The sequence below is a fragment of the Microchirus variegatus genome (assembly GCF_963457635.1).
Source record: "Microchirus variegatus genome assembly, chromosome: 16".
NCBI lineage: Eukaryota > Metazoa > Chordata > Actinopteri > Pleuronectiformes > Soleidae > Microchirus > Microchirus variegatus.
Genome location: NC_139817.1, coordinates 10,451,207 through 10,464,136, shown reverse-complemented (window position 1 = coordinate 10,464,136; position 12,930 = coordinate 10,451,207). Strand labels below are relative to the sequence as shown.

Genomic DNA, 12,930 nt, shown 5'->3' with positions numbered 1-12,930 from the left:
ATCTGCTCTTTGCATCACGAGTGCTCATGAAAATAGATCATCATCACTGATGCTCAAGGGTCAAGTGAATAAGAGCTGGTTTGGGGTCATGCGAGTATGTAATAATCATGATATTAAAGTTGAAAAGTGTTGAACTTCTGTGGCCAAGACCAGTGAACACATCATCGTCATCCTTTTGGCCAGCGTTACTGATTCAAATCTGATTAAGCACAGATCAGATTTGATGGTTCACATGTGTAGAAATACCTTGTGGTGATGCGTCGTCAACAACAACAGAAAACGACATATATGTTAGACCACACGTAGACCTTGTTTAGACTGCAGCCCTAATCAGGAAGCATATCCCTTGCAATTTATAATGTTGGTCAGGAAGACCAGAATCTGATCCTCCTGACCAACAGTGATCACATCCAAACTGCGTGTGTCCATATTGACATAGTCTAGTCTAGTCTTCTACATGGATTTCTATAGTTACAGGCCACGCCCCAGAAACAAGACAAACAAAATAAACAAAATCGATGACTGTCCCAAATGATGCAAACTTTATTCAGATTTTTAACCTCTCGTCTTCCACTGTGTTGACCGTTTAACGTGTCTCCAATCAACTTCTCTCTGTATCTAATTCATTGTTGTTGTTATCGTGTATGTAAATGTGGTATGGTGTAAAGACGGTGGCTTTTATTCTGAAAAAAACAACAACAACGAAAGGGTGAGGCACTTAATATTGTGCAGGTGTTTAACTTCCTGTCCCCCTCATGCTCAATTCTGCTGAACTCCATCGTTGTGTTCCGTCATCCGGCAAAAATAGAATACTGGAAACTTAACCGGTACAGTCAAAGACAGATTGATACTGATCTGTCAAAATCCGATCAGAATCGCATAGGAAACCACCTCCGTATGTGGTTTGAATCAGCTTTGGAAAAATTGGATCTAATGTTTTTTTGTTTTTTTTTGGGCTGTCCAGACTGCAGAAACACCAAACAACATAATCTGGATATGCTTAAAAAATCTGATTTGGGCTGCAGTCTAAACAGGGGCACTGGGGCAAAAGTGCTACAACAGCACAAGAACAAACTCTCCTTAACTGTTGTTTGATTTTGCCTCTCTGCCGTTACAGGTTGATGCTTCTTATAAGGCTGTTCTCACTCATATTGGATATATATCTGATCTAGGAAGGAACACATACTGAATCTGAGCCCTGAAAAAAAAAAATCTGACCAAAGTCAGATCAGATATGACTCACTTTAGCCTGGTAATCTGAGCGTAGCCATAATCAATAAATGGGACATCTTAAGCCTAATGTGTTTGTAACACACACTGTAGTACATCACATCCCAGAGTTCAGACTCCAGTTAAGACCCATTTGGGACCTAAAAAACTCAAGACCTGACAGCAAAAGACCCTTCAAAATATCAAGCAATGACCTAATAAACAAGACAATGTCAGACAGAGCTTTGGCAAACGTGGTGGACAGTGATGGACTGATGGGTTCATCGTCACCTGCCAAGGAGTCTTTGAGAGGCTGCCAGTTTCCACTGAAGTCCTCGCTGATGATGGTTCGGTGAAAGCGGCCATCTGGCACGTCAGGGTTATGATGACTACGCTGTAGCATACGACCACACGGAGGAATTTAAGCTCATCGTTGCCTTGATTCAGACAAAAAAAACAACAACTGATACCTCCTCCTCATGATCATCACAACCACCGTCTAAGTTCTGGGGGAAAGGTGTATACTCTTAGAAATAAGAGTTCTAAACGGGTCCTTCTACAAGGGCTGAGGTTCTACCTGGAACCATTTGCTGAAGAAAGGGTTTTTCAAGGGTTCTTGGTAACACTAATGGTTCCAGTAAGAACCATTTTGATCCAGAGAACCCTTTAAAACCCCTTTCCTGATTAAAGGGTTTTAAAAGGGTTCCAGGTGGAACATTTATAAAAAGGTTCTACCTGGAGCCAAAAAGGGTTCTCCTATGAGGACACGCAGAAGAACCTTATATGGTTCTACATAGCACTTTTATTTCTAAGTGTAGAAGGTAAAATCTAATTCATGAAGCCGTTTCCAATGGTGACTGACTTCCTGTTGGGATTTAAAGGTCCAGTGTGTCACATTTAAGAGGGTTTATTGGTAGATTCAGCCGATAAGTATGTTTGTATGTGTGTATCATTGCTTTTAATTAATAATAATTTGTTTTTTGTAGCCTTAGAAAGGCCGCCACCTTCTATGACATAGTCTATGACATAGTCATAGAAGGTGCTAGAGGCTGCATTTGGCAGCTTACGATGCAAATGAAGAAGAATGACGTCCTTGAAGGCCACCGTAGTTCCCCGACATGCGTGGGAAAGGAAGGAGTGAGTGGAGGATTCCTCCATTTGTCAGAATCTGCAGTCTCATCATGAGAAGTCACTCATTCTTATAAACTGGACCTTTAAAGCTGTTGACAAGAAACTGCATTTCAAACGTCTCCTTACGAAAGAGACACAGCAAGACGAATGCACACAAACAACTCTACAGCTTCACTCGGTTTGTTTTTTTTGGGCGGGGGGGGGGGGGTTTGGGGAGAGCACTGAGACAGTCCGAGATGAAGGAAATGATGTTCATATGAAAAATAAAGAGACTCCTAGAAGGAGAGGAGAGAGAAAGAATTGGATATTGGCACGCAGGGAAAGCCAGTCTGCGGTAGACTTGTAAATAGCCGGAGGGACAGAGGGATGGAGGAATGGAGCTATCAGCAGAGAAGTGATGAAGGTCTGGGATCAGGCCAAGATAAACACAGGCCAGCCCAGAAGGAGCTGCAGCACAGCGCACACACACACACACACACACACACACACACGTGCACTTCCCTCACACATGTGTACAAATGCACAAACAAACTATGAAGCTGCAAGTACTTTATACCTATGATACTCCCACAACCATGCATATAGGGGCGCGCGCACACACACACACACACACACACACACACACACCCACACCTGCAGACAAATAAACAGTGCAGTGTGCGGCTCCCATGCAGACCACAGCTCCTTGAGCGTTCAGCTGTGTGACAACAGGCTGAGCTGTCATTTCAACATCTCATTTCATCACATACTTCACATGAGTCCATTTGCTCAGATACCACAGAGTAAACACTGGCGAAAAAAAAGAAAAAAAAAAGAAAGAAAAAAAAAAGGCTCGAGTTAATTTATAGACTTAAGATCTCTCACAGTAAAAGAAAAACAAACACTTTCCTTTGTAGATTCATTCTCAAAACCCAAAAATATGTCCTGCAGATTTAATCAGAATTCCTGCTTGGTGTTAATCTGCACCCTGGCAGGCATTTTCCTTTTCATTGTTGTCAGTGTATTTCAGTGTGTGAGCTTCATTGGCGCACTCTGAAGCCCGAGGATCTCCTGCTCCGTCTTGTCTTTGGCCCCGGAGAACACCTTGAGCGGAACCCCCCGTAAAAAAAAAGATTCGCTAAATGTTATCTCAAGCGCAGGCATTCAGAGGCGTTTTGGCGAAACTGCGGCATGAAAGAGCAGCTGTGGAGCGTGGCTGTCACTGGAATGCAAAACACAAGTGATGGTCATCATCACTCTGTCACCACGCAGTCTTAGACTGTGAGGGACCAACAGTCTGGGTGTGTTTGTGTGCTGTTGTTCAGCAAGAAATTACATTTTCCTTCATAAAAAAGAGTGGAAGAAATGGATATTTAGTGAGATTAAAGGTGCCATATGTAAGAATGTGGCCAAAAACGGTTACTACATTCAAATTCAAAATACAGAGGTCTTTTAGGTTTCGTTTTATGACTTAACTGGCAACCCGTGGTTGCTTGGCAGCTGAGACTCTACTGACTGCAATGATAAGTAGACAGCGGTAGGTGGCGCCACATGCCAAAACATGATTTCAAAACAAACATTAACAATGTATAGTGTATTTCTGATTCTTTCATTGTAAAAAAATTTGCTTTTCCTTAAAAAATAAGGACATTTCTAAGTGACCCCAAACTTTTGAACGGTAGTGTGTTACCAAGAAGAAAAAACCTTTTTGGATTCAAATAACTACTGGTTTCAACCAAGGTATGTAGAAGACCATCTCATCCATGAAGGCACAACACATCAGACTTTGCAGCAGACGAATGGTGTCATTGAATATTAATGGTGACATTATAAGTAGTAGCAGTGACTCATATTTTGTCAAAAGAGGGTTTTTAGAAAATGATACAGTGCAAGACAGATTCCTTCTTTTTGGTTTTCCGTTCCATCGCACGTTTCGCAAAAACCATTACCTTTAAACGCTCGCTAAAGCTGCAAATATACTTAACCTCAGGAAGTCAACAGATTGTGACTCAACAGAATGTGTTCTATCATCAAAGCCAACACAGTTGCACAAAACCTTTTTACTACGTCCTTGTATGGCGGTGCCTGCATTGTCCTTCTAAGAAAACAGACATTAAAAACAACCACGTCTGCCATGTAAGTGTTTTTGTGTGTGTGTGTGTTTTCCCTGTTTGAAGCTCTCAGACGATCGAGCTCCGCGAGTGGTGGTCGCAAAAAGCAGTGGCGGGTACTTTGTGGCTTGTGGTTGTGTATTTCATACATACTGTACAGCCTGCATGTCAGTTCAAAGCCCCCCCCACCCCACCCCACCCCAACCCCCTCATATGTTGTATGAGGGGATGAGAGGAGACATGAAAGCAGCACTCAAGGTCATGCGCAGCCTGAAAGATCACAGAGGGAAGTGGCCGTGTAGGCACAACAGCACAAACAAATCAAACACAACTACAGTTTGTTCAAATATCAAGTGCACCCCCACATGCTGGCGTAGATGCAGCAGATGTGTCACCGAGAAGTGCACTGCGGTTTTGCTGATACAAGGTATTGATAATGAAGTCCAGAAAATGAAAATACATTATTTTACAGGGGGGGGGGGGGGGGGGGGGGGGTACCAGAAAACTCTCATGTCCCTAGTGGTTCGTGTTTGTAAAGACTTACTTTAGGTGCTTTCTCCTCAAAGCTTGTTTCATATTAAACCCCCTCCCACAGTGTGTAGATATCAAAAATATAAATCAGATCATAAAATATGGAAGTCATGCAATCTAGTTCTTTATAGATGAGAAAATATTGTTGCCTGTTCACAGATTTAAAAAAAGAAAATCACAATCCTCGTGATCAATCATGAATTATACTGAAAATTAGGGATGGACCCAAACATGACTCGGCTAAAATGATTTTGCTGATTTTTACTGACATTTTCACAGTGAAGCATGGAACAAATATGATTTTTGGATCGTATTGGAACCGATCTAGTGATTTTGACCAAAATCGGACCGATACCGATTCCCATCTCCACGGAAAATCTGTCAAGATACTCGCCTGATTTTTTTTTAACACGATTGATCTTTTTTTTTTTAAATTACCATACCAGGTGCAACAGTCTCAAAGACGCCAATCCAACTTTAATTACTATAATTAAAATAAACTCCACACTTTTTTACTCATTATTCATTTGATATAGTTATTGCATTTATTCTGTTTTGCAATATTTCTATTCCTATTTATAACTTATTACACCTTCATTAAACCTGCATTTCCCCATGGGAATCAACAGGTTCATCGTCTTTACTTATCCACAAACTCTGGGGACAAAAAAAAAAAAAATGTAATCACACCTCCCAAGTGTGACCATCCCCACTTAAGACACACACACTTTATGATGTTAAATGTGACATTGCACAGCGGGACTATTGACAGTCATTTGTTATGAACGAGCGCGGCTGTTTGAGTATTTTAGCGTATCACCAGGTCTCCCAGGCGGGCTGTAGCTTTGTGAAAGCCCTGTATTGTATTTCTTTCCTGTGCCAGAGCCCGTTTCCTGTGGCGGTGCCATGTCAAACAACGATGACCCTCTGCTTCCTGCAAGTCGCATGGAGACAAGTCTGCCACGAGCCCTAGGGCCTCACCGCCAGCCACTGAACAACCTCTGAACCCCCACTTCGTCTGCCTCTGCTTTCAAGTCGTTCCCCACCTTGCCCTCTCCAGATCTCACTTCTCCCTTTCTCCCTCCCCGTGACACTTAATCCCTAAATCTAAACTGTTGCTTCTTTTTTCGTTTTGTCCTCTTACTTTTATCTCCCTCTCCTGGTGCTTTTACTAATTTGCCACCTCCTCTTTTAACCCCTTACCTCCTCTATGCTTCCCTCAGTCCACACCTCCTTCTCTTTTCACATCCCTCCTTCCCTCCTCTCTTTGTCCCACTGTCCAGGTCAGAAGTAGGTCTGTCAGACGTTTCCTGTGCAAGCTGCAGGTCCAGACCACACCTTGCGAGGGGATTTCTGCAACTACCGTGAGTGACGCACTGCAAAAACATACACACTTCTGTCTTTAAATATATAAGTGGAGCTACTGTACACAATTTTAAAATATATGGTTGTTTTTGGCAATGAGCTGTGACTGTGCGCTGGTAAACGTGCCGTCAGAAGGATAATTAAAAAACAGCTTGTGGGAACCAGTTGAAAACAGTGCAGTAAGTAAGCATAATGTCAGATCACCATCTAAAATAAGCAAAACCGGTAACGTGCTTTTAATGTATTTTTACATTTTCTGAACACTATCACAGCGACTGTCAGCTGATAGCTATTGACCTCTTTTAGGAGTCAAGTCCCTCTGTTTTTATGACCCGAAACAAGACACTTACATCACATGTAAAACACCCCAGGGCAACGTCTCCATGTTTGAGTATGAGAAAGCTGTCAAACCGTATTGGCCCCCACAGAAATCAACCGCATGGCAGAGGTTAAAGACTCAAACTGCCCTCATGTCGTTGCTGGAGCGATGTCAATGACAAACACTGCAAAGCACAGATTTATAGCTACTGATATGCTACTGATACAGGACTGAAATAAAGCTGGGCTTTTACGGTAACTTGCATGCTGCAGGATTTCCCTCAGTGCGTTAAAAGTTCAACTTTGATCATCATGGACAATGTCCCGGTGCTCTTTCACATTGTTAGTCTTATACAGTCCAACCTCTCCTTGAATTCACTTCTCATCTCTTTCCAATCGAGGTCATGAGCACACGTGCGCATGTACACGTGCGCTGGCAGCAATAACATACTTTTGCTGTACATCTCCAGAAATGACTCCCCTCGCCTTCTTGCAGTTCAGGTCAGCGGCAGGAAGTGAGCTGGGAGAAAAGGAGGAAGCAGAAGCAGCTCTCTCTCTGGCTACAGGTAGTGACCCTGAGCCTTGACCTCCAACCTCGCCCTCCATCAGTCTGACAACGCACACACTGACAAAACACAGATGTGCAAACACGGTGCCGTTGCCTCCAATCTGCTGTTATCAAAGAAAGTGTGTCTGGCACCATTAAGCTGTTAGGGATGGTTTATGAAGACAACATCTTAAAAAGGAGGAATATCAAACTCCAGTATTATAATTTATCTCTTTTATTAGCTGACAACAACAATAACAGCATGCTGCATTTTGTTCACTAATTACATTTACATAAGTGGTCAGGAAAGCTGCATGGATTCATGGACTTTGTTTACACAATCATGTATCCATCCTTCCTTCCTTTTAAAACTGTGTGAAGGTGGAGGTACAGTACAACTGCCGGACAGGCTGTCAGGACACGAGCCCTGTCCAAAATCAACAACTCAGAAATCACGTTAAAGTTTCAAAAACCAGTAATTTAAATCATCGTGCCTGCACATGGGCGATTTAAACCTTTATAGGTAACACAGATGCATTACTGGCCACATGTGGAATAGCAGTTTTTGGACAGGGCCCATGGATTTGGAAGATGACTGACTGTTGTGGTTCTGCCTCACCAGGGCCAGAAGAAAAACCTGCTGCCATGTTTGGCTGGTTCCAGTTTCCCGTCGATGACCGGGTTGGGCTCAGGACGTGGTCTAGAGTGGTAAGGGTTCTCAGGGATCGGCCGCGAGGTCGACACTTTGGTCACCTGCGAAGGAAACACAGAAGTGTAAGAATAACATCAAAATAATGGTGTCCTGTGAGGACATTAGCGAGGCCAGGCACACATTTGGTGATGCAATGTTTTAAAGAGCCCCGATTCTTTTTGAAATCCAATACAACTGGTGAAGTGCATCAAGCTGGAGCGTGACCTAATGATGTCATGAGTGAAATGATCAAAGGGTTGGGTCGCGGTTCAAAAGAAAACATAGACACATGGTTACCATCCAAAGAAACTCGACCGTCGACACTGCACGTTCACAAGTTGGCAGGAATATACCCACAAAGTTTGAAAGACTTCGCCATCTACTAGGTCTAAACACTAATTTTCTGCCTGCCTTAAGTGTGAAAAATTGTTTAAAAATTGTTTATACATTCAAAATATTATTGTTATGAATTATGAATAAGAAAAACATCAAACAGTGGTAAAGGAAAGGGATCTGAATACCTCCTTGACTCACTGCATCTTCCCATCAGAATGGCTCACTCATTTTTTCCAAAATTACTTTTTTTTCCCACCAATAACAGTTTGTTATTTAGCTCAGACACCAGAATAACTTGGCCAGCTTGTGTTCATCGTCAATTTGAATATGTTCCCTCATAACTGAAATTTCCATTGTCTCCCTGCTCTTGTGATTTGATTCCATGAACAATAGCTGTGAATAGCTCTGCTTGGCAAGTCAAAGTGGCCTGAATTTTGATTAGAGTTATTCATGGATTTCCAGGTTTTGAGCAAAGTGTGCGGTATTTTTAACACTGAAATAAATGCCCCCAAAAAGCTATTATCACATATCTTGCTGTGATTGCTCCTGCAGAATGAACACTGGCCAGTCAGTTATGCAAAACCCTGTATATATTTTTTTTTTAAAGCAATGCAATGACCAGAAAATCGGAAGCGGCACAAATACATTATTTCTCCTCCTAAAAGTGCACCTCGGTGAGAAGAGTACACTAGTGCAATCAGAGGCTTTTGCACAGCCTACAATTTTGCAAGAATAGAGACTCTAAAAACCTGCTGTTCCCAATGTGAATGTGCAGTCAAACCCACACGAGCCTCACCTTGGAAAGGTCTCCTAGCTCAGGTCGCACCCAGCCCAGCTTGTCGAGGACGCAGCTGTCGAAGGCGCTCTGCTGCTGACGGCACCGACGCAGCTCCACCAAGTTGGTATAATCCAGACAGGTCCAGTACTCCGTGAACGACTCGGCACAGTTACCCTTGATCTGCCTACAAGTAATATTTCAAAACAGACGTTTGAATGAAGAACATATATGAGGGGAGGAACCTCCCCCCGGAAAACATCTTGTCTGATCGAACGAATTACAGGTGCAACATTTGAAAACATTTTATAACAAACATTTTCTGACATTTTACAGACCAAAATAATCAAACAATTCAAACATTATAAACAGATGAATATCATTGTTAGTTGCAGCTCTAAACACCAGCATAACAAATGGTTAAATCTATGTGCCGTTTACGCACTTTCCATATTTTACCTACAATGTGTGAAGTGTTTGTCTGTTTAACAAGCGTTTGTTTTTTTCTGTCCATAACAAAGCTGGTTTCTTCAACTTCAACTTCAACTCACTCATACATCACCATTATATCACCTGGCACAAACCAGAAGCACCCAAGAATCAAACCAGGTCCCAGGTGTAATTACAGCTTTTCTCCTCAAACATTTAGCTCATTATAATAATTACAGGTTCAGGTTCTTTCACAATAACTTTCAGTTTATCTTATGGCCACAGTGTCACTTGTTTGTTTCCTCATTTGGAATCAAAGTTGTGTGCTTTATTTTTGTTTTGGGTTTTTTTTGGTGGCGTGAATGAAAACACAACTTGATTAAAAGACGCGACGTTAAAAAAAGCACCTTTGCGACTGAGTGAGAACGAGAACAAACAAAGCTCTGTTGAAACCTTTCAGTAAACACAGACACAGTAGTTAAGAGTGAGAAACGCCAGATCACTTCAATAAGTCCCAGTGGCAGGTTTATAGACACAATAGGCTCTATGGTTATGTTAGAGAATCAGAAATCCTTTATGAACAAGTCATTTTATGAAAACATTATGAAGACATGTGTCCATCACATCACGTTTTAATTGGAGATAACAAGCTCTTATTAGTTCAATCTCTTTCAATAGTTGTAAAATTGACAGATGTTTGTTTCACAAAATGAATATAATGATATGTAATTATTAATACAAACACCGTTGCAGGCCCAAAAAGATAATTCAGATGATCCACAGTTGTGAGACAAGTACTGTGGATTTGTTTGATCAAACAAGACAGACTCCAAGGAAACTTGGACCAAAACCTGTTGTGAGTATTTATCTTTCTGGGCTGGATCCACTAGGGTTGAATGTCCAGGGATTTACTCTTGTATTCAAGTCTGAGAAATGCGAATGTTTAAACATTACACATCAAGATGGAAACTGGACAAACAAAGTTATTTTATACATCTTCACAGAAGATGGAATAAAGGGCTTATCACTGGTGCTTAATTCAGTTATCATTTCATTATCCACACATTTATTAATCAACTATTCCGGCAACAATTCTGTGGAAAAACACACACACAATAAACACACCTGCTTAGATACTTTTTTTTTCAACAATTGCACAGGTATGTGTTTGTTTACCTGAAGAAGTTGAGTGCACACTCGTTGACTTTCCTCCCCTCCTCTAGACATTTCCTGGGATCCTTCTCCTCCCAGCGACAGAGCATGAACTCCTTGTTGGGTTTGTCACACTGAGAGCCATAATGGTGAGCAGCAGCTTTCAGCACTGCAGATGACACTTTGACCTGGATCAAAAGTAGACGCATTAGTTATTTGGCAATTTGATAATTAAGGGACATACAGCTGTGTCTCTTACATCTCTCTGGAAGACTTTGCAAAACATCATACAGAAAAACATTCTTATTTGTAGACAGTGATCAGGTGGAGCACAAATGGTCTAAATAGTCCAGATTAAAAGTTAAAAATAACCTTAAATGTTTTGATTATAAATGGGTTGCATTGATGCTGAATATATGTAATTTTTCTTTTTTACATTAGTTCAATTACAAATTATTTTAATTAAGACGAATTGTGCAGGCAAGACAACAAAAAAGACGCCCTGTGAAGATAACTTTTCTAAATAAAAACAGTCACACTTCAAAATTACAACCTTTTAATTACCACCAAACTTTGTGCCACTGTTTTAGTGCAGCACAGGTGAAGCATAAAAAGGTTTGCTTTCTTCTGCAGGCAGAACTCAACATCATCCGTTTTAACTGCTTGAATGAAGAGTTCAGCACCTGCCTCTCAGCAACAACAATGGAACTTGATATTTCATTATGTGACAGTGTGGAAACATTCACTGACTTTCTTAGCTATTAAGAAACTGTAGCACTGGCTGTACATTTTTATCCGGGGCGCCAATGACTTGAAATAATAGAGAAAACAATGTTACCATGAGGAATCCAAATATTAAAATTGCGTATCATCTGCATGGACTATTGTTATAAAATACATTTCAGTTTAACACACACACAGTCTTCAAACTGCATCACACTACACATGCTCAAAACCAAGTCTTGTTTTGGACAACCAACTGTCCTTTCATTTGTTGCATTATACGACTGGAACTTATTACAAAAAAATTGAAACTGGATGATTTTATCTCTGCCTCTACTCAACGGCAATTATTATTGTATTTTTAGAGGAATACATCTGCATGAGTTGTCTTTCACTGAGAAAGACATTTATAGGCCAGTACGACAGTTTGCACGTTGTCAGAACTCTTGAGCTCATCATGAAATTCAGTCGATGGATCACTCAAGATATCATCATTCAACCAACTGCAAATATTAATGACACTTGTAAATGTTTACCCACAATTTGACAGTGATTTTGAGCTTCTAAAGACTTCATTTAAATATGTGTTACTGATTCATGTGTTTGATATGTGTATATTTTGTTTTCTCTCTCTTCCCTGGCAAGTGTTTTCTGGCACTGTGAAAAACTTGTTCTTAATGTGTTGCCTGGTAAAATAAAGGTTAAATAAAACCTGTATTTATTAGACACAACGCAGTGAGACACAGTGGAGGCTCTGGTGCTGAATTACTGACACATTTCAATATCAATTTTAGAAATGTCAACGTTGTTCTCATCACAATTCAACTATTACAAGTCAAAACAACCATCACGTTGCTATATCATCTATGATATCACTTCTGCTAACAGACACCTGACTTTCAAGGACAAGTCCTTGTGTCAAAAGACAACGCTGCTGACATTAACCTGGCTGTACGTTTGTTTTGGGTCAGACACTAAAGTGAATGAAAATTCAGTGCAATTGAGAAATATTACAAACGATTGAGACAACATTTATTTACTATACTTCACATTAAGAGTGCTGTCTGCGCCAACAACGTCTTATTACACTGCATATTTAAATTAATAAGAAGCTGCTAACGCCTGCCCCATAGTCGCTACGGCTAATATGCCCCGACATACAAGAGCGAGTTACTGCTCAACAGTATTAATAAAAATGCTGTTATAAATCTCTGTTACCTCAATAACTGTGAAACTAGAGGTAAAAGTTATCAGCGAGCCGACTAGCGGTTAGCGTTAGCAGCTAGTTAGCTCACATGTTCTGTTCTGTCCCAGTAGTCTTCGTTCAAACTCGGCAATAACCGCGTCTCACCTCATCCACTTTCAGTTCCTGCAGCTCGGGGATCTCCAGCGTTGAGGGCATGGCTCTGCGCGGAAAACAAATCACTAGGAGAACTCAAACTGCAGAAAAACATTCAAGGTCCTCGTCAGGCTCCAGGACGAGCAGCGACGAGGCCGAGGAGAAGGTCAGTTTACTTCGCTGCCAGCCGGGGCGCGCGCTCTGATGACGTCACAGACGGAAGCCGCCCGCATATGTCGTAAAGAAATAGAAGGAAAAAAGAAAGAAGCTGCAGTAACGAAATGGAATATAGTA

The 12,930-nt window shown here is 41.3% G+C and overlaps 1 protein-coding gene across 1 annotated transcript; it reads right to left on the bottom strand.

Annotated features, from left to right (window-relative positions):
• Nucleotides 1-7,420: 7,420 nt before the first annotated feature.
• On the bottom strand, nucleotides 7,421-12,800 carry ndufa8 (NADH:ubiquinone oxidoreductase subunit A8). Its single transcript, XM_083902462.1, has 4 exons — nucleotides 12,649-12,800; nucleotides 10,599-10,762; nucleotides 9,015-9,180; nucleotides 7,421-7,944 (listed from the first exon to the last, which is right to left on the bottom strand). The coding sequence occupies exons 1-4, from the start codon at nucleotides 12,697-12,699 to the stop codon at nucleotides 7,807-7,809; spliced, it is 519 nt and encodes a 172-aa protein (XP_083758588.1). The 5' UTR covers nucleotides 12,700-12,800; the 3' UTR covers nucleotides 7,421-7,806.
• Between the last annotated feature and the right edge of the window lie 130 nt (nucleotides 12,801-12,930).